This window comes from Parus major, chromosome 1 (genome assembly GCF_001522545.3).
Source record: "Parus major isolate Abel chromosome 1, Parus_major1.1, whole genome shotgun sequence".
NCBI lineage: Eukaryota > Metazoa > Chordata > Aves > Passeriformes > Paridae > Parus > Parus major.
This window is the reverse complement of record NC_031768.1, coordinates 40,133,302-40,158,715: the sequence shown is the minus strand read 5'-3', so window position 1 is coordinate 40,158,715 and position 25,414 is coordinate 40,133,302. Positions and strand designations below refer to the sequence as shown.

The following is a 25,414-nucleotide window of genomic DNA, read 5'->3' as shown; positions in this document are numbered from 1 at the left end:
ACCAACTGAGCTAATTTCAGTTAAACAGAACAGTGGTCCTGTTCTATGGTTTGCAAATTATTTTCACATAATATTGAATCTTTGAAATTTGGTACTACTTGACCTCTAAGCTTATTTGAACATTGCCAAAAGAGTAGAAGTCACAGTAAGTTTCCTAGGATGTTACAGGAAATCACAAAGAACCAGATCTTTCTGGTTATAAAATGCTGCATGACAGCATAGTACCACTAAATCCTTAACAAAGTCAATTTAAAAGTAAATAAGAGACCTCATTAACAGGATACAGCTCCAGACTGCAGACATCTGAATGCACAAGTATGAGCTTCACATCAGCGAACTTTCATCCTAGCCATGAGAAATACAGCCCAGCAGCCAACAAAACCTGAAAAGCTCACTCTGAAGATGCCTTAATTTGCTTGCTGAAAAACTCTCTCAACTCCTGTAGCCAAATTGATTTGACTGACTACAGCAAAAACTGAACAGCCAGCCAAGCAGACTCACATTTAACTGTTGACATTTACTATCTACAACTTATAGTAGTTATCTTTTATCACAGGTAAGTTAAAAATAATTAAGAGAGACAACCAGGGCAATCACAAAAGATAAGAAAGTATTATAGCACAGTGCCTCAGACCTCATGTACACACAGCACAAAATGAATCTGAATAAATGCTGGTAACCCACAAGAGAATTCAAAGTACTGAGGCACAGGAAATTACTAGTATAGAGTAATAGTATAGAAATGCCATGTTTGTGAAACTAATTCCTCTGGAATCTTTAAGGTTTATATACACATAAAAAATACTTGTTTAATTTAGTTGTGAATAATGTGTAGTCTTCTAGACTGCAAGAAATAATTTGCATGATTGTTGTTTATATGAAATATGCTGTTATAATTTTTTTCAGGGAAAATTGCTTCCATACAGAAAATATGTTTGTATGTTGGTTTTGTTTTGGGTTTTAATATATATTTATGAGGCTGCTGAAAATTCAATATATAAACTGAAGCACTTGGGAAGACAGTAAACACTCAAGTGATAATTAGTCAGCAGGGAACTGGCTACTCACTTTCCCCCAGTGATCATAAATTAACCTTTAGGGATATAAAAGCAGCAGGAAGTTTAAAATGCCATCTTCAGTGTTTTCTAAGTGCTGGTCTTAGTACAAAATTTTTCCAGCTTTCATTTATTTATAACATACCTGCATCTCAAAACAGCATCATCTGCCTTTCCAAGTATTTCAGAAGCCTGGCAGAAAATATGTTGCACACTAAGTAGATATAAACAAGGTTGCCTATGTTATATGATGACCTCACATTAATTTAATACAGTGTATCCCATCACTAACCTTTTCCTGTTTTTGATACAGTATAATCAAGATGCTGCCCAAGTTGATTTGAGTTCATATTAATAAAGTTAAAACCACCAAATATATCACCAGACTAAATGTTTCACCAAATTCCATGTACATGATTCCTACCAAATCCACTACACTGCTACAAGTATCACAGCTAAACAGACCATTAATAAACCTAATTTCGTAATGATAAATATTTTAAATGAGCGAAGTAACTAGAGATGTTGATTATTCTAAATTCAAAACAACAAATCCTGAGAAATTATTACAAAAAATTATCAAAGAGAGGATTTAGAAGAAAAAATAAGCAAGCTACCATATTCGATTTTTTAAGTTGCTTCTAGCTTTTACACTTTATGGCTCTTCTGAAACATTCAACAGTATGTTGGGATAGAAATCTATCATCTAATTCCTTTGTAAACCTGTATTTTCAGCTTCAAATACAGGAATTCTTTACCTTTTATGAAAATATTTCTATTTAAACAAACAATGCTTTTATTTCCTGCTTATTCATCCTGTCTACTCTGGGCATCACTCAGAGAATAAGTGAAAAGTCAATTGCCCCAACCAATCCTTTTAAAGCCAGATCCTTTAATTTACTGAAGTAGTTACTACATCACTTTTAACACATCATGAACATCCCTCTACATCAATGTGTCCTGACATGCAGCAACTAAGACAGAACTCATTCCACACCACATAGAGAACCAATTTCTCCTCAGAGGAAAACTGTAACATACCTCATAGTAAACTGTGCCACTGCAGTTTTGCAGCAGCAGATTTTCCACTCAAACTGACCAGCTTATTGTAAACATCTAATGCAGACTTCCTGCTTATGAAGTGCATCCATTTCCATAGATTGAGACTACCCCAGCTTCACTCTTAGGAAAGCCAGAACTTCACTCTTGGTGCCAGAACTTCAAGTTTCCCTGCATTATTGTCATAGTTGTGCGTTGGCCATAAAGATAAATATGCACATCAGCTTCTCAATATGCTTAATTGAAATAGTGTTTGAATATAGTCTCAAGGTTGCCAACTGCCAGCATCTAACAGTTCGTTGGCATTATAGGTCATGGAGATCGTTCTACTATAATTTATTTATTCTTAATCACAGAATTTGTTCTCAATCACAGTTTATCCAGGAGAAGCAGGTAGTTAACTAACAGCTAATTTCAACAGACATTTGTGTCACTAATAATAAATGTCATTAAAGCTTCAAACTCCTTGTCCAAGCAAGCAAAAAAAAGATGGCTGATAAAAAAAAATCCTGACACATCATCTAATACAGCAGTCTTACCTCCAGACAGTATCAATGGCATTTAAACCACTCATAGAAAAAAAAAAAAAGAGGAAGTTAAAAGTGACTTCTGGATGTCACCTTATCCAAACTGTTACTTAGAGATATAATTTCAAGGCTTGACTGGGCTCCTCAAGGCTTCATGCAGTAGAACCTTGAATTATCTCAATGAATAGAGAGATAATCAGAGATTCCAGAGCCTCCTGGAGAAGTTTCAGTGTTTATCCAATCCCCATGGTAGAAACATTTTCTCTAGCATCTAACCACAACTTCCATGCTTCAACTTCTGCCCTTTGCTTTTTTTCATACTGCTGTGTACCTTCAGGAAGGGCCTGGTTCCACCTTCTTTGCACATTTCTATATTAGGAAGCTGAAGATACAAGGTATCTCCTTAGTCCTTCCTTTCTCAGGTTTACTCACAGTTCTCTCAGCCTTTCCTTAGAAATCTGCTCCACCTCCCTAGCCATTGCAGAGATCCTCTCCTACTTTTGCTCACATGATAGACTCTTTCTTTTCACTGGGAGCCCCAACATGGCCCCAGTATTCCAGATTCAGTCTTACAAGTGCCTCATCCAGTGGAATAAACACTTTCTTTAACCTGATGACTACCCTCTTGTGGCTGCAATCTGGCATGTAGTTGTCATGCTCACTGTTTGCAAGGATCCCCATTCCGTCTCTCACAAAACAACTTTCTAGTCAGTCAGCCCCAAGATAATGCTGTTGCTGAGATTATTCCAGCCCACATGCAGAGAGTCTGTAAAACACCTTTGCTGACTATTCCAGTGTTTCTGTTGGCCTATCTCGCCAGCCCAGCAAGGTCCCTCTAATTACAGTCCTACCTTCCAGCTTCTCCTCTCACTCTTGGGTCATCCCCAGCCTTGTGGAGGGTGTAATAGATGCCATTGCCCTGTGTGCTGACAAAGACCTTAAGCAGCATTAGACAACAGCACTTGCCTCAACAAACACTACTGGCAGCTGACCACAGGTCAAATTCTGCATCTACTTCCACTTTCCATGTCCTCATGCCATATACAGAATGGCTTTTAGCAGCATTCACCACCTGGGCATTCTGTTCTCAGTTACTCCCTCCAGTTTTGTAAAGACTTCTGACCTTGAAATTGCCATCTCAGTAATTTTGAGTGCTTTTTTATAATTTTTCCAGTTGATTACAATTAAAATCATTGTTCTTTGTACATTTTCTGCTTGTACTTTTTCCATATTAAAGAAATAATAAGGAAAACACAGGGAGATAGTAAAGTAAAAAAAACACACTTTACTTGATATAAAGCACATCACAGAAGCAAAAGCAGCAAAATTATGTTTACCATGTGTGTATCCGTTCCCTTCTTACTTATCTTTAAGTCTACTTTGGGGCACTACTGAGAACTCAAATAACATTATCACATGCACACCACAATCTTTTTAAAGTTGTATTCAGCCAGTCACAACTGTTGAAAATTGTTGAAATTGTTGAAATTGTTTCTCAAGTCCTCTCTCCCATATACAGCATTTGTCATGTACCTGCACTTATCACTGCTCTTTTCTGCAAGATCTTTCTACAATTTTTTATCTTTTGACTATTAATGTACCATTCAATTTCACTCAAGTGTCTGCCAGTGGTAGTGTTAGATGCCTGCACTCATGCCTAAAGAGTTGTACTATTTTTTATAAGTAAAGAGAAAAATGAAGCCTTGTTTTGAAGCCTTTTTCACCTTGTTCATCTGCTGACCTACCAAGCAGGTCTAATATTGCCCATCCTGGTGTAGAGCCCCATAAGTCTCCCAGTCTTTCATTACCATGGATATTTCCAGTAAACAGCTCTCTGAGGTTTCTTTTGATGGATTTTATGCTTCAGTCTTCTCTCCAAATTTCTAACAACTTAACATTCTTCTGTCTAATCATGCAAGGCTTTTTTAGTCCTATTTTGTTTTTATTGTAAAACATCGGTATTGATCCTAGAAAACTGTCTCCATGCCATGTACAAGTATTAAACCTTTTTCTGATAATTCTTTAAATTTTTCCGTTAGCATTTCCTAGCATTCACATTTTAGCATTTGTGTGATTTTATGCCCTGCAAGGATCCATCTCTCAGAAAACATGGGAGTCTCAATATCCTGTTAACTCTTGGAAAGTCATGTAAGCAGATAGGAATCCTTAATCTTTACACTTCTGTTCCATTTTGTAAGAGCAGTTCAGTCCATCCCGTCCTCATTTTTTTTTCTAAAACTCCTCTGCAAGTATTGCTCTTAGGGGAAAATGCTTTCTGAAATACAACTTTCTGAAAGAAACCTACCTACTAAGCAATAATGGAAGGGTCAGGCTTGACCTTCCTGGAACTAATTAATGTGTAGTGTCTCAAAGTTAAACACAGTGCACAAGACAATATTTTAAAAACTACGTGCTGTTTAACTTACCTCCTTGCTTATAAACTGTTAATTCCCGCACAGTTTCCAAGAACTGCCAAAACTTCTCATTACCATCTTCTGCAATAAATTCACTGTTTAGAAATAAAAATTAATTGTCCATAGGTTGATTTTGTATGAAGATGTGCCACAGAAAAACCTTCAGATGTTTAAAATAAAAATACACATCAGCCGAATGTTATTAATAACCATGTCCATATACGGACAAAACTGACCTGAACTGTAAAAATAGATTTTTTTATTATTTTTACTCAAGTTATTTTTATCCAAACACAATAATCAGAGCTGTAAAGCATGCAGACTATTCTCTTGTTACAGAAAATCCCCAAAATGTTCACTATTTTTCTACAGATATTCCAAAATCAAAATCAATTCATTTAGCACAAACGATTCGGAGGCAAGCGAAGATGTTCCTCAGTGGAAGTCAGGAACTGGGTAATCGGCCCACTAAATATCCACCCAGCGTCCTGCAAGACGCCTGAGCTGGTTAAATATAGCTGCTTCTACAGCTCCTTCAAAATGTGGGATAACGTTTCCAGTCCTGTCCACTTTCCGAGGGAAGAAAGTAGTTCAGCCGCACATCCAAAAAGTACTTTAATCCGACAGACAGAGACGCTGCCAGCCCCCTCGGACAGCCCTTCTTCCCGCTCAGCGGAGGTAAAAAGGGGGTCCCTCCACCCTCCTGTTCCCCAGCAGGCAGCCGGGACAGGGCGGCCCGCTGGCAGGACGAGCAGAAGGAAAAAGAAGAGCGGAAGGAAAAAAAAGAGCGTAAGGAAAAAGAAGAGGAGAAGGCCGCACGCACCTCGTCTCCAGCAGCAGAGGGGTCGCCGGCCACTTCGCCGCCAGGCGGGCAGTCACGGGCTGTGAGGAGGCCGGAGAGATGCCGCAGGGCCACGGCCGGGGGCACAGAAGGGCCAGCAGAAGCACCGGCGACAGAAGCCCCGCGCAGCCCGCCATGAGGTGCTGAGTGACCGCCAGACGAGCAGGGCCCTGAGCACAGCCCATTTGCACTGGCCGCGCCGCTCCCTCGGCCAGCCCAGTCCAGTTACGTCGACCTTGCCGGGAGGCAGCGGGCGGCCAGCTAACGGGATGTGCCGTGTGGCACCGGGAGCGCAGGAGCGCAGAAACAGCGCCCTCGCCTGAGGCCCCCCCGGCGGGCCCACTCCCCTTTGCTAGCGTCGGGGCTATCGCGTTATTTTATTTTATTTTTTTTTTTATTTTTTTTTTTTTTTTAAGGTTTTGCGTTGTTTAGTGCAAGTGTGTGATTTACGTAGGGTGCCCTAGGCTTGGGTCCTGGTGGCTGCAGGAGGCTGAGGAGGGACATGGCTGTGTCCAAGGACAGCAGCCCCATGCCCTGGCGTTCCCGAAAGTTGCCGCTGGCCGTGTCCTAGCGGGCTGCTCTCCCTCGGCCTTCACCAGCCTACAAACAGTAGTAAAAGCCTTACTCTGGGTGAGTAGCTTCAGACATAACATACATACGCAGTTGTTCCTCTGAGAGGGAGGTATTTAATTTCCCCTTCTTCCAAGTTTTGCAAACTGACTTCTATTTTGAGATGTGGTATGTTTTCCACCTTCATATTCTTTTTTTCCTCAAGCGGGGGCTTCACAGGAGCCCTGCCTCTACCTTCTGATAGCTTACCTTGGAATTTTCATACTCACATTCTCTGATTTCTAATTTTTTTCTGTGTTCAAAATCTCCATAGCTTATTCCATTTCCTCAACAAAGCTGCTACATTCCCTCAGTTCTTCAGACCTAAGAGAGGCTGGTGCTGCTGGAGCTGTGTTGTGGGATGCCAATACAGAGCAGCTCTGCATAGTTGTTCATCACCCAGCTGTATTAAAAATAGGGGTATTGCCTTTTCCAAAATACGGCTCATGGAACTCAAAGCTGAAACCTGGAATGTCTTACCGCTGCATACGCTTTAATTTCCTTTGTGCACAGTCATCTGACTGCTCAAAGTTGCTTCATGGGTGGTGGGAGCCAGTGAGGATGTAACTCCAGGGAGCAGGGTATGGATTTTATAGTTTGGGTGGTTAGTGCTCATTGCAAACTATGGTACAGAAACTTGCCTTCACAGAATGCCTGTACTTAGCATGCTTTTTGGTATTTATCATGTCAGAGTATGAGAAATACCTCCTGAGGGTCATTCATATGTAAATTCGGCCTAAGGCCTTGGTGGTTGGTCTTTTTTGGACTTATTCACACAAATTTGTGCTGTTATAAGACCTCAGATGATTTCCAGCTACCACTGCGTCACATCAGTGATGCCAACTTTAGTGTTGATGGGTTAAGTAAACCATACCTACAACCAGTAGTGCAGCCTTAATACACCTCTGCAGAAATAATGAAAACCACAGGAGTATTTATCTTGCTTTATGTGTAAGCCTATTAGAAATAACAAAATTTAGCATTTTTTCTACGGGGAAAGGCTATGATACACTGTCTAAGCAGTTTCATTTCTTTCATATTGACAGTTCAGGAGTCGCTGCTGCTGCTGCTGCTAACAGGGATGGCATGGCTAGAGTACTGTATGAGTAAGTTTGGTCCCCTTGTCATTCTATGCTAACAACCCAGTTATGAGGCCAAACTCTTTCATCCATATAAAGTAAGTACACATGTGATGAACTGATAAAACACACTTCCACCACTCCCTGGCAAAGTTCAAAATGCTTTTGATGAATTTAAAATAGCTCACACTACACTTGTTCTGCACAGAATAGCCTATGGCTGGTTTATATTGACCATCTACCAAAAAAATATGCCAGCCCAAGTTTTAACCATAGGATTCTATGGTTAAAAGAAATTGCAAGTTGCTTTTTTGATGTTTCTTCAAGCAGAACTGAGATGTACATAGCATATTCCCCATGTGTATACATTTACCACGCATTTTTCACATCTCTGTGTGATACAATGTGTTGATGGATTCACCCACCTTACCCTAATCTATCAATTGCTTTTCTATATAAAGTTATTCTGTTACATTTTATTTTATATTGATATTGAAGAGTCTGCTATTGTTGCTTAAATGTCAACTCCTAAACTGGTACTTGTTTAATCTTGAGCTGTTACAATTTATGATTTGCCATACAAGAAGATAAATAAAATCTGTTTGCACTGGCTATGGAAATATAACTAGCTTTGAATTCAGTGGCAAGATAAAGCGGTAGCTCTGAACCAAAGGTCAGATCATTAGTCCGTGGTGAACTACAGAAAATAGCTAGTCCAATAGTTTTCCTGAGAAAAGATCCTGTCTGCTTAAATTCAGAGATCTCTGTTAGACAGAAAGAGTCTCTGCTGAGATGTCTCTTGCATTTAGGGTTATTGTTTTATTAGGGGTCTTAAATTTATGATCATAGATAGGCAAAATTAAATTGGAAGAGACCTCAGGAGATCTCTAGTCCAGCCTCCAACTAAGAACATGGTTAGGTCTGAGGTCCAGTCAAGTGTTGAAAAAAAAAATACACGGCTGACACCTGCACAACCTTTCTGGGCAACCTAATCCATTGCTTAAGATGCAGTTTGGATTGCTCCTTGGAAAGAAATACAGTGCTGTAAGAGAACATTGCATTCCTTCTAAAACCTATTGCATATTTATCAGTTTTTACTTTGTTTTGGTACCTTAACTACATTCCAGCCATGAAGAGCCAGTACACACTTTAAAAAGATCTGTTTCTGTATATTTGAGAAAGGGAGATTTTAATCTGTTAAACAAAATGCAAACCTGGAAGATGGAGAGCAGACTTAATCTTCATTTTTACAGCAGAATTTTATGTAATTAAGTATTTCAAATAACACTTGGCCATTCTTGTACATACATTCCATATATATGTGTGTGTGAAAAAACCTCTTAGTTCTCTGAAACCATTTTTCAGCAGAACAGAAAAACAATTAGAGCCAAAATTTAAAATTATTCATATCGCAGCTGTGCAAATAGGAATTGATTATCATAGCAGTTTCAGTGTGAATAGCGGGAGTGATTAATGAATGCTTCTCCATAAGATGCAAATGTTTAGTAAGTCACAGCAAGCTATGTCTGTTTTATAGAAACAGTAGCAATAAGTGAAAATAAGTTGAGCTTCATCAGCGTATTCAGTTAGCTGAAAATAAAACTTTATTTTCTTAACAGATTGAAAACAATTCCATGGTGAAAGGCTCCCTTTCTCCCTAATTTGGAGGTAATGTAAATGTCAAACACTAACCAAAAGATATTCCTGTTACGTGGTTATGTAACTGGTTAACTGATGGCCTCCTGAGCAGTAGCTGCTGGCATCCTTTTATCTTTAGCTAGATTGGAAGATTTTGTTAGATTTTGTTAGATTTTGTTAGATAGGTTCTCTTCAGAACCTGTCGAAGTCGCTACTGTGACAGGCATTTAAGGTGTTTCCCTAAAAAGATTCCTAAATCCTAAAAGCATTCTGTACTGCATCACTTTTTTTCCATTCCATTATAGACCAGCCATAGTTTTTTGATTAGCATATCTCCATATAGTGTTGTTCTGGAGCAGACCATACAAAATATGTTTCATAGTCTGTTAACCTTTTATTTTTATTTACAGGGATGAACCAGTGAAAGAAAAAATGATGCAGAAGTAATATAAGCCTGGTTTCAACAGCTCACAGAATCTGCTCAGTGGCAACTTTCTAGCAATGAGAATTTATGCTGCTTTGTCATGCCCATGCATACAGCTGCAGGGATAGTAAATAGCTTGCTGCCAGGATGCTTCTCTTTCCAACTTTTACTGAAAAGAAAAAAAAAAAAAAAAAAAAAAATGAGAAAAAAAGGAAGCTGAAGCAACATTTTGCTTNTTTTTTTTTTTTTTTTAAGGTTTTGCGTTGTTTAGTGCAAGTGTGTGATTTACGTAGGGTGCCCTAGGCTTGGGTCCTGGTGGCTGCAGGAGGCTGAGGAGGGACATGGCTGTGTCCAAGGACAGCAGCCCCATGCCCTGGCGTTCCCGAAAGTTGCCGCTGGCCGTGTCCTAGCGGGCTGCTCTCCCTCGGCCTTCACCAGCCTACAAACAGTAGTAAAAGCCTTACTCTGGGTGAGTAGCTTCAGACATAACATACATACGCAGTTGTTCCTCTGAGAGGGAGGTATTTAATTTCCCCTTCTTCCAAGTTTTGCAAACTGACTTCTATTTTGAGATGTGGTATGTTTTCCACCTTCATATTCTTTTTTTCCTCAAGCGGGGGCTTCACAGGAGCCCTGCCTCTACCTTCTGATAGCTTACCTTGGAATTTTCATACTCACATTCTCTGATTTCTAATTTTTTTCTGTGTTCAAAATCTCCATAGCTTATTCCATTTCCTCAACAAAGCTGCTACATTCCCTCAGTTCTTCAGACCTAAGAGAGGCTGGTGCTGCTGGAGCTGTGTTGTGGGATGCCAATACAGAGCAGCTCTGCATAGTTGTTCATCACCCAGCTGTATTAAAAATAGGGGTATTGCCTTTTCCAAAATACGGCTCATGGAACTCAAAGCTGAAACCTGGAATGTCTTACCGCTGCATACGCTTTAATTTCCTTTGTGCACAGTCATCTGACTGCTCAAAGTTGCTTCATGGGTGGTGGGAGCCAGTGAGGATGTAACTCCAGGGAGCAGGGTATGGATTTTATAGTTTGGGTGGTTAGTGCTCATTGCAAACTATGGTACAGAAACTTGCCTTCACAGAATGCCTGTACTTAGCATGCTTTTTGGTATTTATCATGTCAGAGTATGAGAAATACCTCCTGAGGGTCATTCATATGTAAATTCGGCCTAAGGCCTTGGTGGTTGGTCTTTTTTGGACTTATTCACACAAATTTGTGCTGTTATAAGACCTCAGATGATTTCCAGCTACCACTGCGTCACATCAGTGATGCCAACTTTAGTGTTGATGGGTTAAGTAAACCATACCTACAACCAGTAGTGCAGCCTTAATACACCTCTGCAGAAATAATGAAAACCACAGGAGTATTTATCTTGCTTTATGTGTAAGCCTATTAGAAATAACAAAATTTAGCATTTTTTCTACGGGGAAAGGCTATGATACACTGTCTAAGCAGTTTCATTTCTTTCATATTGACAGTTCAGGAGTCGCTGCTGCTGCTGCTGCTAACAGGGATGGCATGGCTAGAGTACTGTATGAGTAAGTTTGGTCCCCTTGTCATTCTATGCTAACAACCCAGTTATGAGGCCAAACTCTTTCATCCATATAAAGTAAGTACACATGTGATGAACTGATAAAACACACTTCCACCACTCCCTGGCAAAGTTCAAAATGCTTTTGATGAATTTAAAATAGCTCACACTACACTTGTTCTGCACAGAATAGCCTATGGCTGGTTTATATTGACCATCTACCAAAAAAATATGCCAGCCCAAGTTTTAACCATAGGATTCTATGGTTAAAAGAAATTGCAAGTTGCTTTTTTGATGTTTCTTCAAGCAGAACTGAGATGTACATAGCATATTCCCCATGTGTATACATTTACCACGCATTTTTCACATCTCTGTGTGATACAATGTGTTGATGGATTCACCCACCTTACCCTAATCTATCAATTGCTTTTCTATATAAAGTTATTCTGTTACATTTTATTTTATATTGATATTGAAGAGTCTGCTATTGTTGCTTAAATGTCAACTCCTAAACTGGTACTTGTTTAATCTTGAGCTGTTACAATTTATGATTTGCCATACAAGAAGATAAATAAAATCTGTTTGCACTGGCTATGGAAATATAACTAGCTTTGAATTCAGTGGCAAGATAAAGCGGTAGCTCTGAACCAAAGGTCAGATCATTAGTCCGTGGTGAACTACAGAAAATAGCTAGTCCAATAGTTTTCCTGAGAAAAGATCCTGTCTGCTTAAATTCAGAGATCTCTGTTAGACAGAAAGAGTCTCTGCTGAGATGTCTCTTGCATTTAGGGTTATTGTTTTATTAGGGGTCTTAAATTTATGATCATAGATAGGCAAAATTAAATTGGAAGAGACCTCAGGAGATCTCTAGTCCAGCCTCCAACTAAGAACATGGTTAGGTCTGAGGTCCAGTCAAGTGTTGAAAAAAAAAATACACGGCTGACACCTGCACAACCTTTCTGGGCAACCTAATCCATTGCTTAAGATGCAGTTTGGATTGCTCCTTGGAAAGAAATACAGTGCTGTAAGAGAACATTGCATTCCTTCTAAAACCTATTGCATATTTATCAGTTTTTACTTTGTTTTGGTACCTTAACTACATTCCAGCCATGAAGAGCCAGTACACACTTTAAAAAGATCTGTTTCTGTATATTTGAGAAAGGGAGATTTTAATCTGTTAAACAAAATGCAAACCTGGAAGATGGAGAGCAGACTTAATCTTCATTTTTACAGCAGAATTTTATGTAATTAAGTATTTCAAATAACACTTGGCCATTCTTGTACATACATTCCATATATATGTGTGTGTGAAAAAACCTCTTAGTTCTCTGAAACCATTTTTCAGCAGAACAGAAAAACAATTAGAGCCAAAATTTAAAATTATTCATATCGCAGCTGTGCAAATAGGAATTGATTATCATAGCAGTTTCAGTGTGAATAGCGGGAGTGATTAATGAATGCTTCTCCATAAGATGCAAATGTTTAGTAAGTCACAGCAAGCTATGTCTGTTTTATAGAAACAGTAGCAATAAGTGAAAATAAGTTGAGCTTCATCAGCGTATTCAGTTAGCTGAAAATAAAACTTTATTTTCTTAACAGATTGAAAACAATTCCATGGTGAAAGGCTCCCTTTCTCCCTAATTTGGAGGTAATGTAAATGTCAAACACTAACCAAAAGATATTCCTGTTACGTGGTTATGTAACTGGTTAACTGATGGCCTCCTGAGCAGTAGCTGCTGGCATCCTTTTATCTTTAGCTAGATTGGAAGATTTTGTTAGATTTTGTTAGATTTTGTTAGATAGGTTCTCTTCAGAACCTGTCGAAGTCGCTACTGTGACAGGCATTTAAGGTGTTTCCCTAAAAAGATTCCTAAATCCTAAAAGCATTCTGTACTGCATCACTTTTTTTCCATTCCATTATAGACCAGCCATAGTTTTTTGATTAGCATATCTCCATATAGTGTTGTTCTGGAGCAGACCATACAAAATATGTTTCATAGTCTGTTAACCTTTTATTTTTATTTACAGGGATGAACCAGTGAAAGAAAAAATGATGCAGAAGTAATATAAGCCTGGTTTCAACAGCTCACAGAATCTGCTCAGTGGCAACTTTCTAGCAATGAGAATTTATGCTGCTTTGTCATGCCCATGCATACAGCTGCAGGGATAGTAAATAGCTTGCTGCCAGCATGCTTCTCTTTCCAACTATTACTGAAAAGAAAAAAAAAAAAAAAAAAAAAAAAGAGAAAAAAAGGAAGCTGAAGCAACATTTTGCTTTGTGAAATAAACACAGAAGTTACAGCCTGTTATTTAAAATTATACACCTCAAAGATCTGGAGAATATATTTCCTGGATCAGGTTAATAAACTTCCTAAAAAACTCTGGGCATGTCTGTACTGTGGAGAACAGTAAAATGTGCTCGTAATGGGAGATGCAGCTCAATTGGGATACTGCCTCAAGTTCATAAGCAATGCCACTGTTCTGCTGTGCCAACAAACAGTGTGGTTGTATTGATTTTTGTATTGCCCTGGCTCCTACCATGCCAAATCTGAGCAACAAACTGCACCAGTGGGTAACTGCAGGGCTTATCTACAATGTTGCAGGGTTTTTCTGAGTTTGTCTAGGCTAAATCTTACTTTATTATTCCTATGTCAAGCTCATCATGTAGCATGAGTTGGCACTTCTGATGCCAACTAACAATCTTGGTTGTTAACTGACCTGTGCTCATAATTAATCTCTTATTTACAACATGCTGTGAGGTGTTTGGGTGTTGAAAAAAAGAACATTTTTCCTTCTTTTTCTAGTTGTAAGTTGTGAATCTATGTACTCAGTGAAAGGAACACAGGTGATATGCTGATGATATATAATTTAGCCTAAAATTCACAATAAGTTATTAAATCACCATTGTTGATGATTCAAATAATAGCCACATACCTGTATATTAGACATGATTTGTCACATGCAACTGTTGGGGAGATTATAACTTCAGAAGATAAAATATTTATAAATAAAATGCGCAAAGGTGAGTATTTTTACATTAATTGATAAGCTGGTATGTGCAATGAAGTGCCTCAGTGCCTACAATTCTGGCCACATAGTGCCACACCAGCACCAAAAGAGACTTTAGTGTGAAGGTACAGGTGTATTCACTGAGAAAATACACTATTTCCCAAAATAGGGTAGCAGGATTTGAACTGTAGGCCTATCATGTAGGGATCAAAAGGTGCTATTGCTACATGCAAGATGGAAAATATAAAGATGAAATGTACCTGCATGACAAAGTATATCAGTGATTTTTCCTTTTTAGTCAGATAATCTGAATTCTGAATCATTTCCAGAATGCCTAAAAAAATGTAAATTGGGAAATTAGCCAGTGAGTCCTGAATATGCAACTCAATATGTCAAGTCACCTTTGACAGAAGCGAGGACTGCAGACCCATGATGTACTGTCTACTCAAAGCCAGTGCAGTTTTTCTTTGAACAAACTCTTCTATCCTTTTTAAACTGGGTCAGAATTGCAATTGTATTTTCACCTGTGCAGGGTGCAGACTGCACCATCCAGAGTGCTCCAGTCATGGCATATGCTGGGAGGCAGGGATCTTTCACAGCAGCTCCTGGCTCAGGCTGGATTACAGACTCAGCAGAAACCATTGTCTTGCAAGGCAGCATGGGCTCTGGAAGAGGTAACTTGTGCAGTAACTCCCTGTTCCTGGTTCTGCATGGAGCAGCATTCAGGTCACAGCAGAGCTGGGTGCCAGCTGGCTTGCAGGCTTTGTGTGACTGAGCAGCTGGAAGGACAAATCTCGTGTTTATTCCTCACTTCCCTTTGAATGTCTTGCTAGTGCACTTCTAATGCCGGAACAAAAACTAAAATGCACTTCTTGAAAGAATCACATAAGCATATAATAGTTTGGTTGGGAGGGACCACCAAAGATCATCTAGTCCAATCTCCCCTGCCTTGGATATTTCCAGGGATGTAGCAACCACCACCTATTGTCCAGCCATCTCCAATGTTTCACCAAACAAAAATGTCCTTTCAAACCCCTGTGCATTTTGTTGTTTAAATTTCACAGTGGTGACATGGAATTACACCTGTCTTCTATGATGCTGTGACTCTTGACTGGACAAAGTGCTGAGCAACCTGAGGTGACTTTGAACCTGGTCCTGCTTTATGCATGAGTAGAACAAGCTGGCCTCCAGTGCACTCATCCAGCCTAAACTATGTGGTGTGATTTGGTGTGCTACTTATACAGAATTTGCTTTGCACAACTTACGTCAGTAGATAAAGTTGCTGAAGTTGTAGGCTGCAAGCTGTAAACTTTCACCTAGATATTTTCAGCATATGTTATGGTCAAGTAAAAGAAGGCCCCAGAGCCAGTTCAAGTCAGAAGATAAGGATATTGCAATCATCAGCAGAAGCTTCAGCCTTAGAGAGAAGTGGCCCAGACACTGTGTAGAGACAGTGAAGGGACACAAGGAAGAATGGGAAGGCCCCAGTCAGAATCACAGAATCATGGAGTGATTTGAGCTGGAAGAGGCCTCTGGAGATCATGTAGTCTAAGCCCCTGCTAAAGCAGGTTCACCTAGAGCAGGTGCACAGGATCATGTCCAGGCAGGTTTTTAGTATCTTCACAAACTCTCTGGGCAGCCAGTGTCAGTGCTCTGTCATCCCCACAGTAAAGAAGCTTTTCCTCATATTTAGATGAATCTCATTGTGCTTCATGTTGTGCCTTATCATGAGCTTAATATTACTACTGGTCCCATCAGTTGCATGAGAGGTGGGAAACTTCTAAGGGCATAATTGCCCAGCAATTTCTTTGTTCAAGGTCTTTTTTGGGGAGCACCCAGATTAAGCTGTAGCACTACTTATAAAAAAGACTTAATAGAAGAGTCTCTTTTTGGCTTATTGATTTAGTGAAAACCTTGTTGAACACTGTTACGGTGGCTGGCACATGTAATACCCATAACAACTGTTCTGTGACTCTTAAGTGTAATTTACTTTAATTACAAATTTGTGTAGCTAAAGTGAAACAGAACAAGCTGGCTGCTTTATTGTGTGAAATATGACAGATTTGTTTCCAGTGGAACAAATTTTAATGCTGCTTTTCTGGTTTTGCTGTGTCCCTTCTATTGATCTGTCCTTTTGTTAAGGGTAGAAGCAGCCAGTAGATGAGTTTTTTGTCTGTCAGGGGTCGTTTCAGCTCACTTTTCAATGTGAAAAATAATACTTACGGACAAGTAATCTAAAGCATTCCTTCCAGCAATTTATACTAAATATCTTTAGAGGAAAAACTGAAATATTACTTTTGAATTATGCAAATCAATATTTTATGTCCTTTTCAGTTAATCTGAGTATATAAAAATTGCAATTTTTATGATTTACACGCAAAGATAATTGCAATCCATTTGGTGAAGACATCTTTAAAAATCAATGTAAAAATAAGTTACATGTAAATGAAAGAGAAGCAAAAAGTGCAGCCACAAGCCATTACAAATATAATGAAAGTGAATTTAGTGCTCAAGATTTTTATGACCTTCTGTTTTTAAACCATTAAGAAGGTCTTTTGAGTTTAATGCAAACTGGAGAAGACGCATTTCCATGCACATATATATGATTTTCCAGGCAAAATTTTACTAAAGGGACACTGTGAGAATTAAAGCTCCCAGATGAAAAATAAAAATTATGATTCCTATATCTCTGAAGTCAGCATGCTGTATCCATCAATAAATTATAAAATGTGTGCTTTAAAATGTTCATAAACCATGGAAAACTAAGGAATTACAGGAATTGTAATTCCTGGAACATATACATATAAATTAAATTCCAGATTTGTTGTAGCCTAGTATATTTCTTTCTCTGGCACTAGCCAGTCAAAAATCCAAAGAAGTGTAGTCCCAGAAAAATAAGGAATCACTGAACACTTAAATAAAAAGTTGTGGCTTATATCTATATACAAAGTGATTAAAATATGCATATTTCTGGAGCTTTGCACCTGTGTATTGAAGTGATTGCACGTAATTAGCAATGTGATTATCAAATATGTTTTCGCATGCTGCATATAATTAGACTTACAGAAACACACTACATTTAGAATATTTTAATGTAGATAAACTTTGAGGGCAGAAATGAAGTGTTGTTAAAGAAAAGCAAATTGTTTAACTCCTGATGTGCCAACTGCTGCTACCTCTATCTCCTGTATCCTTCTGCTGGGAAGAGCAGTGGGATGAGCTTTTCCTCCCCATCCTTAGTGCTGCTAAAGGAGCAGTGTGCAGCTCCAAATTGTGGGACACTGATGACACAAAAAGGAAGGAAAAAAGAAGGCAACAGGATTAGTGCTGGATCAATGCTATCTTGATGCATCCTCTTTTGAGTAATTTTGTCTCTGAAATAAAATGAACATTATAAATTAAATGGTCACAATTCTATGTGATTGCCATATGGTAATCACACAGAATTAACACCTCAAACTACGGGAAAGTTATGTTTGTCTATTAAATTGTAATAAAGATAGGTTTCTGTCTGGAAAACATGGCTTTATTGTGGGTTCCTGTTATTCTTTGATCCTGATTTCCTACATTAAATGAAGTTAAATCAGAAATACACTGCTTGTAGTGGTTATTCACATTTGATATACTTCTGTTCATACTATAATTTTGATAACTGGCAATTGTCAACAAGAACTTACTATAGTATATTAGGTCAGTAAACTTGGGCCTTCTGAAAGGATTAAGGTTAAATTATAGGTCTACTCTGTGATACTAATGAATGAAAAGTGAAATCCTGCTTGCTGGAGGCCCCAGCAAATTTTTTCAAAAGAATCTTTCAAAGAGTCTTCCTTTCAAAAGAAAGTGTAAGCTCCTGTTTTCCCCACAGCCTTGCTATAAATTTGGGGTTCCCAAACACTTTATTAAAGGAATGCAATTGTAAAATGTCTGGACAACTTGCATCCTACTATTTCTTAGCAGTTGGGAAAGATGATGATAATTGTGCTAAAAACATCTGTATTTAAATAAAATACATTTATAGCATGTGAATTTTTATGTTACAAGCATCAATTTGAATATTTTAATACTTGACAATTCTCAGTTATGCTTGCCCAAAACCATGGAAGAGGGTACAGAGCTGCTAATTATTTTACAGATCAGATTCTGGTATTTCACTCACCATCAATGGTCTGCAAGCCACAGACTGCTGTGGATCATCTCTGTCTTCTCTTAGCAGTGCAATTCTTATTCTGTTCCAGTTTGTGTTTTGCCACAAGATGACATGCAGTGTTGGTAGTTTCTAGGTACATGCTTCTCACTGAACCACTTCACTGTGAGATGCCCTTAGACCCCTTGGTCAAACAAACTGCTTTGACCAATCTATATTTTGATCTCCTTTTCCTGACAGCCAAAGAATTATTCCCTTATTTTTTGCCAATTCTTAATCTGAACACTCCAGCAATCTTCACCTCAACTCTCCCTCTGAATTTACAGTTTATTCATCTCAAACCTGTCACAGTGTTGAACAATTTTTCTTCCTTCTCATATTTCTTACGTAGTCACTGGTCTGTTGCAAATGAACTGCAAGGCCAACAGATCCTTCCCTCTGCTGAGGCTTAGGAGAACTATTTTGGTCTTGACATTTGCTGCCACAGATTGTCATTATAGGTTAGAATTCCTAGTTCTCATGGTAATTACAGTTCCCAACATACTTTAATCCAAGATCACAAGATAAATTATTGCCAGAGACAGATATCTCAAACCGGGGTTTCAAACTGAGTATGAGTTTCTAACTTCTCACCTACAATGCTAGACTTTTCTGTGCTGTGACTGTTGTAGGTTGGCCAGATTTGAGGCAATAGGAGTAATTCTGCTGCAGCCTCAGCTGTGAAATAATTTACATCCCTTCAGCATTAAACCTGAATTCCTCTTGGCCTTTTCCAGAAGTCCAACTGAACTTTTAACTGATGATGGGACCAGTATTTCACTGATCTAGGGAGGATAATTTAATGAATAAATATTACCATTCCTATATATTATGAATACACAAAGATAAAATATTAAATCTTTGTATGGCCATATGTTAGGGAAGAACCTCCGATTGCATGCTTTTAGGTGCTTCCAGAATGATAGTTAGATAAAAAAGAGTTAAGAAAAATCCCCGAAGAAGAGGACTGAATTGTTCTAAAAATTCTCATAGCAGCACATTAAAAAGTGCAGTTCTTGAATTTAAACTTCAAAGGGTCCAGGTTGGCTTTCTGAAAAGAATCCAAGAAAGGTCTTGTACAAAATAGTGGCAGTCCAGAAGGTGATAGCAGTTCTCAGCTTGCTATGATTTTCACTAAGGGATTGGAGGTAAGTTATAAAAGAAAGGTTCAGACTTGCAGACAGCTGTGAAAGCCAGATAGGGGTGCTAGAAGTTGAGCCTGATCTACCATTTTCCATGTTTTTTCTTCATTTCCCACCTCTATCCCACAGAAATCAGATGAAGGACCCAGAGATCATGTACTACCAAATTGGGTTTTTTCCCATCTTGAAGAGGGAAACTTCTTGGAAGATTTTTATGTTGTTTCTTTTGGGGCTTTTTGGTTTTGCCTTTTGTTTGTTTGTTTGTTTATTATTTTTACATTACACACCAAAGACTGAAAAGATTTGAAAAAAAAAAAAAAAGGAGAGAGGGAAGGTCTAGTGGATCATTTCTAATATTACTTCAGTTTTTTCTCAGAAAACGCTAAAGTTTCTAGACTTCATATAGAGTTGTGATGGGGATTTGGATCAAGATAAGTCTATGTCTGTCCATGGCACGTCTAGAAGTCTGTTTTCAAGGAAAAGACAAGATATGGCCTTCATAACTTTGAAAACATCAAATTTTCCATTTGAGTTGAAAATTTCACTTCTAAGCACAAGCAGAGGTGCTCAAGATGAACTGATAGTTGGATAAGTGACATTTGATGGGTCCTTGCGGAATAAGAGCACCTGAAAGGAAGTAAATGGCTTTCGTGTGATGCTAGGAGTAAGTAGATGCTTCTGTGACGCTTATCACCAGGTGGCAGCATTACACAGTCTTGAAATTCCTATACAAGTCGCATGAGCCGTTTTGGGGTCTCGGTGGGAGTGTTGATAGGAATATTTGTTGGTTAGGCAGGAGGAAGCATGCACTAATTTCAGAAGAGATGTATGTCTCTGTTGATTGACCTCCCTGATCAGAGACGAAGCTGCAACATGAAAATGTGGGTGCTGACTTCTTGGACACCCTAATCTTTAAACAAGGGAGTTTATCACATGCTGCTAGACTGTTCTTTACTAGGAAAACCAAAACACCATATGCAGTAAATGCAGTAGCGATATCTTTCACATGGTTATCAGAGTGACTGAGTCTGAAGCATCTCCATTTGGACACAAACGTGGAAAAATAAGTGTGGATGTGGTGCAGGTGACATGCCTTTTATCTGTAATAAGTACCCAAAGGCTTTTCTACACTCTATGAGTTTACATCAAAAATACTGCTAGATTCAGAAGGCTGAGGGCTGGAAGGAATATGTGTGAGGACACTTAATTTTTTCTATGCACAGGGCAGAAATGAGAGAACCTGTGAAATATGTCCTGTGTCCTGTGAAATGCTTTCCTCATGCTGCCCTCATGTTGCAGTTTCTGACTGTAGATAGCATATGCAAGCACCCTGTGTTGAGAGTCTGGGATTGCAAAAACCCACCCTGTATTTCATACTCTTTGTTTTCTCCCTTTTGCTGCTTGTCATTTGATATGGTTTCAATAATTGGAATATTTCTCACTTCATTCAAAAATATTTTCCTGCTCACCGATTCTTTCTGGCCACATCATGAAGCCACACACATCTTTTGAATGGCAACAGCAGCCAGAAACCCTTTGGCTAATTTGCTTAGCATCATCCTAGTTTGAGCAGGGATTATTGCTGGATACCAGCAAGGCTCCCTGAGTGCTATTGTCTGGGCAGTGGACTCCAGTAAGCCCATATGCTGCCTTGCATGCCAGAGATTTTCTTTCCTAGCTAACACACTGTAACTTCAAGCTGAGTTTTGTAAGCGTAACTTGGTTACATCACAGTACATAATGAAAGAAGGTGAACACAAATTTTTCTTGCTTAAATTGAAACCTGCAAATGCTCAGCAGTGTTGTCTCCATTAGTACATTAAACATGTTCAGAAACTGTCTTGGGTACTGAAATAGTACTGAAATAGTGTGACATGGTCTGACCTACACTGAAGCTATAATCTTGGTCACTGAGTGCTGGTGGGAAATGCTTTCTGGAATGGTTGACTCCCAAATTATATCCAGGATTTGTTTGAGAGAGTGCTAGTTGGCACATGCCCAAACAAGGTTTGAACATTTGATGATTTTTTATTCTGCTAGATGTCCCCGTTGCAAAGCCCAGGAGTGAAAAAATAAAAGATGACCAAGCTTACCTGGTAGAAATGGAATCTGCCTTTAAATATCTTGTTTTGGCATTATCTAAAAGAATGTAGCTCAAAGTTGTCAGATATGTTCCTTTATTGGGAAACTATCGTTGCAACCATTGTAACCTAAATAAAGGTATTGAAAGGTATTGTATTAGTTCTATGAGGAGTTATATGGTTGCAAACAAAGAAAAAAAGAAAAATACTAGAATGTTGGAAGCAATTTATCATGTTCCAGTTGTACAAGGTCAGTGTCTTATAGAGGTGGAATTACGACTATTCAAAGTGTAATATAGCTGATCCTTTCTCTCGTAAGGAAAGCATGCAGCAGTGTGGTGTAAGGAATGACTTGCAGAAGCTCCTGCATATGGACTGGCACATATGAGACATTGAAAGCATTGTTTCTGTAGGGGTTGCATTCTGAGTAAAGGAAATTAAAGGTGGACATAGGTTTAATAATATTATTACACCCAGAAAAGGAATGACAAGCAGAAGTGTAGAGTAACAAGCCTTATGCTGAATTGCAACTTTACAAGAAATATGTTGCTGGCAGTATAATGCATAAATTGTTTTACGAGGAAGAATAAGACACTCAGTGTGCCATTGAAATGAAGGTTTGATAAGAGCATATACTAGAATTTAATCTGACAAAAAATAAGGGAGGTTTATGCTTTAAACATTGAAACAAATTAATCCCAGACAAACTACTGAAGTTAGCATTCATTAATTTAACAATTTCTATCCTCATGACAAAGGAAACACCTGGGACTTGCTGCATGATGAAAAATTGGTTTATTTGAAATATCAGCTGGCTACAAGTATTGAAACAGCACAGGTCAAGCAGTGATAAATAATTTAAAGAAACCAGCGAGGTAGGTGTCACTTTTATTTTACATTAACGTATCTATTAGATGTTAACCTTGTCAGACATGTAATTGCTAAATGAAATCACGTTTTTGTACCTTTGGTTTATGAAATATCACTTGCTTACTCATGCATTTTGTACAAACCTTGATGCTGGCACTGGCACTGTTACACATGCCCAATGCTTCAGACTAGCAAGTACTGTAATATCCTTTAAAATATGTTGTAAGTATGCCAATTTTTGTTTTTAGAAACTTGGAAGATGTGTTGAGCCTGGGAATTGGCAAGGACAAGGGATATACTGCATTGGAATTCTAAAATATTTTTCTGTGGAACACTTTTATATATTAGCCTGTTTCTGGTAGAAATTATGGTAGATTTGGCATGTAAATTTTAACAGATGAAGGTATTCTGCCTGAAATTGTCTCAAAATTAGCTTTTAACTGACTTTGTATTTTCCTTGTAGTTAAAGTCTCATTGGAGATTTGTAGATGAGTTATGTTTGAAAGGGAAAATGTTGTGATTGACCACTGTTTGCAACTTTTAGGGCTTCATTTTTAACCCAGTCATGATCCCATTAAATCAATGGGAACACGACTGTTTTCAAAATGACCCTTTTCATTGCTTCATTGATGCTAAGGAGTTACAGCCATGGACTTGCAAAGAAGCTAAATGATTTTATTAGAACTTAATTCCACAGGGACTTGCATAGTAACGTGGGCCTCTATAAAGAGAACATAAACTACTACCAAAAGAAAACTCTATGTTGTTGGTTGTGCCATGGTTTGTGACTCTACATAAAGTGTGGTCCACAGGCCATCATTTAGAGCATTCAAATTTGTAAGTAAAAGCCTGCCTTTGAAAGCTGCATAAATACATTGATTCATGTGGCTGCAAGTAACTTCTAGTTTCGGGAAAAGGAGAACCTTTTAAAAGTCAAGTTTTTTCAGCTGAACATCATTATAAATATTTTTACTTCTCTTGTACATCTATTCTATTATTTTTTTTTTACCAGTGTTCATGAATTGGTAACTGTCTTGTGTAAGTTTAAATAAATAAGAATTTAAAATTCTACTGAAATTGAGTGTTTCTGTTTAGCAACTTTAGTTTTCAGCTCCTTTTCATGGAGATGAAGGCACAGTGTTAACAATCTGGTATTTAATGAAAAAATTCCGAATTATGATATTCCTGTATCATGCTAAAATCATCAGAAGAGATACTTGAATCTACATACTTTAGCAGCACTTCTATTTCAAATGAATTTAGCCATATTTCTTGTTAAGCAGTGAATTGGCTGAGATACGAACAAAATGCTCTTACCTTACACATATAAATGTTTAAATTTCTCTAGGACAGGCTTTGTGTCACCTAGAAAAAGAAAGAGGTTAGAAGACAACCTCATCAAGTCCACACTTTGGAGGCACAGGGAGTCTGAAAGCAGGTGAGCACGGTGGTGGCCAAAGCAGAGAAGAGAGTCTGGTCTCCCTAGAGAGAAGATGGGTGCTCTGCTGCTCATGCTGGAAAAGAACACGGTGATTTTTCAAGATAAAAATGCTGTTTTCTACTTCAATAAGACTCAGTGAGTGCACATCTCTTGTCATTAGAGGAAGAAGACTAAATAGGTTTGTTTGACACCAGACTCTGAATTCTTCCAAAGGATGAAAGGACTTCCAGTACCATGGTGCATGGCTGTATGAGGATGAATTTCACCATGTAATCCATTTTGTTCTCCTTAAAAAAAATTCAGTGAATGTAGAAGTGCATCATCTCTTTTCATGTTTTGGCAAGACCCAAAGATTTGCCACTGTCAGACTTTTACTGGTGTGATACCCCAACACTACTATGGGACGCTGGGAGTGTGCATGCATGTGTGGTAGATGTTAGGAGGTGGGTGTGTAGGCTGTTGTTCCTATGGGCATTTACAGTTTGAGCTCCTTCTGTTCAGACTATTTTCTGGTAATTTTTAAAATTTCTGGCAAGCTTTAATGGAAGCGGATACTCTATCCCCAAAAATCCAAGTACTCTCGGTTTCTATATAAAAAGTCTTCAGTTTAAAATACATTTGTCTATTTTTATAAGTTCTAAAGTTAAGTGGTCCCATGGGAAGGCACTGCTCCTCTGTTATCAGCCTTGCAGAGGTGAAGCTGTCTTTAGAGTTGAGCAAAAAAGTTGCTTTAGCAGTGTCAGATATCTAATTAATCCCTCAGTAAATAAAAGCATTCTGTAATTAAACAAGCGAGATGTGCAATCAGTTCTAAGACAAAATGCTTTGCATATTAATATATTGTAATCCAGGAGCCATATGAGGCTTGGTTTTGGATATGAAGTGTTTGTAACAGACTTTTAACATTACGGGGAGCACACTGCAGGCAAAACAGTGTGAGTGGGGGGGTGGTTTTAGCAAAACTCAGTGGAGTGTGATCTGAAGGCTCTCATTTTAGCGGGCTGAACATTTGGATGTCTGTTGAAAAAAGAATGATTTCCAGTAGGGAAAACAACAGTTTCGGGATGTGGGTTGTTGTAAACACATAAGAGGGACTGAAAAGTAATCTTTGACACTTTAATGGAGCAGCTGCGCTGCTGGGGAACCGAAGCTATTGCCTCGGGGAGGTAAAAGTGTTCTGCAAAGGGGGCTCATGATTTGGGACTTTGTGCTTTGTAGTCTACAAGAACCAGCAGCGCCGCGTACCAGCTAACCTACAATTAGCTAGGTAATCTGTGGGGTGGTCGGTGCTGTCCGACCTCCCGGTATGAAGCACTTATGGTTATAATCACGGCCGTACCACCGCGAACGGCGCCAGACACCCGCTCCCTGCGGGAAATGGATGGGAAATGAGGAACCTAAACGGAGCCTGCTCACCTGGCTGCGCTCCCGGCCCGTTCCACTGGCCGCTTCCGCCTCCCGCCCCCGCGCCACGGGCGGCCGGTCCCGGTCCGGT

At 38.8% G+C, this 25,414-nt stretch overlaps 2 protein-coding genes and 3 long non-coding RNA genes across 5 annotated transcripts in view; 3 read left to right on the top strand and 2 right to left on the bottom strand.

Annotated features, from left to right (window-relative positions):
* UGGT2 (UDP-glucose glycoprotein glucosyltransferase 2) overlaps positions 1-6,558 on the bottom strand; it is an 82,623-nt gene extending 76,065 nt beyond the window's left edge. The window contains exons 1-2 of the mRNA XM_015627395.3: positions 5,879-6,558; positions 5,068-5,150 (exon numbers count right to left, since the gene is read on the bottom strand). Coding sequence (XP_015482881.1) covers positions 5,068-5,150; positions 5,879-6,081 — 286 coding nt within the window. The 5' untranslated portion in view covers positions 6,082-6,558. The remainder of the gene's footprint in view (positions 1-5,067; positions 5,151-5,878) is intronic.
* A 655-nt stretch (positions 6,559-7,213) lies between these two features.
* Positions 7,214-9,819, top strand: LOC109022600. Its single transcript, XR_002001618.2, has 3 exons — positions 7,214-7,682; positions 9,204-9,252; positions 9,633-9,819. It is a non-coding gene; the product is annotated as an uncharacterized LOC109022600 (long non-coding RNA).
* A 983-nt stretch (positions 9,820-10,802) lies between these two features.
* On the top strand, positions 10,803-13,375 carry LOC109022598. Its single transcript, XR_002001613.1, has 3 exons — positions 10,803-11,271; positions 12,793-12,841; positions 13,222-13,375. It is a non-coding gene; the product is annotated as an uncharacterized LOC109022598 (long non-coding RNA).
* Positions 13,376-17,217: 3,842 nt separating this feature from the next.
* Positions 17,218-21,814, bottom strand: LOC117244350. The gene is made up of 2 exons (XR_004497267.1): positions 21,621-21,814; positions 17,218-17,483 (listed from the first exon to the last, which is right to left on the bottom strand). It is a non-coding gene; the product is annotated as an uncharacterized LOC117244350 (long non-coding RNA).
* A 3,493-nt stretch (positions 21,815-25,307) lies between these two features.
* Positions 25,308-25,414, top strand: part of HS6ST3 (heparan sulfate 6-O-sulfotransferase 3) — a 272,238-nt gene continuing 272,131 nt past the window's right edge. Inside the window, exon 1 of the mRNA XM_033513785.1 lies at positions 25,308-25,412. Coding sequence (XP_033369676.1) covers positions 25,308-25,412 — 105 coding nt within the window. The remainder of the gene's footprint in view (positions 25,413-25,414) is intronic.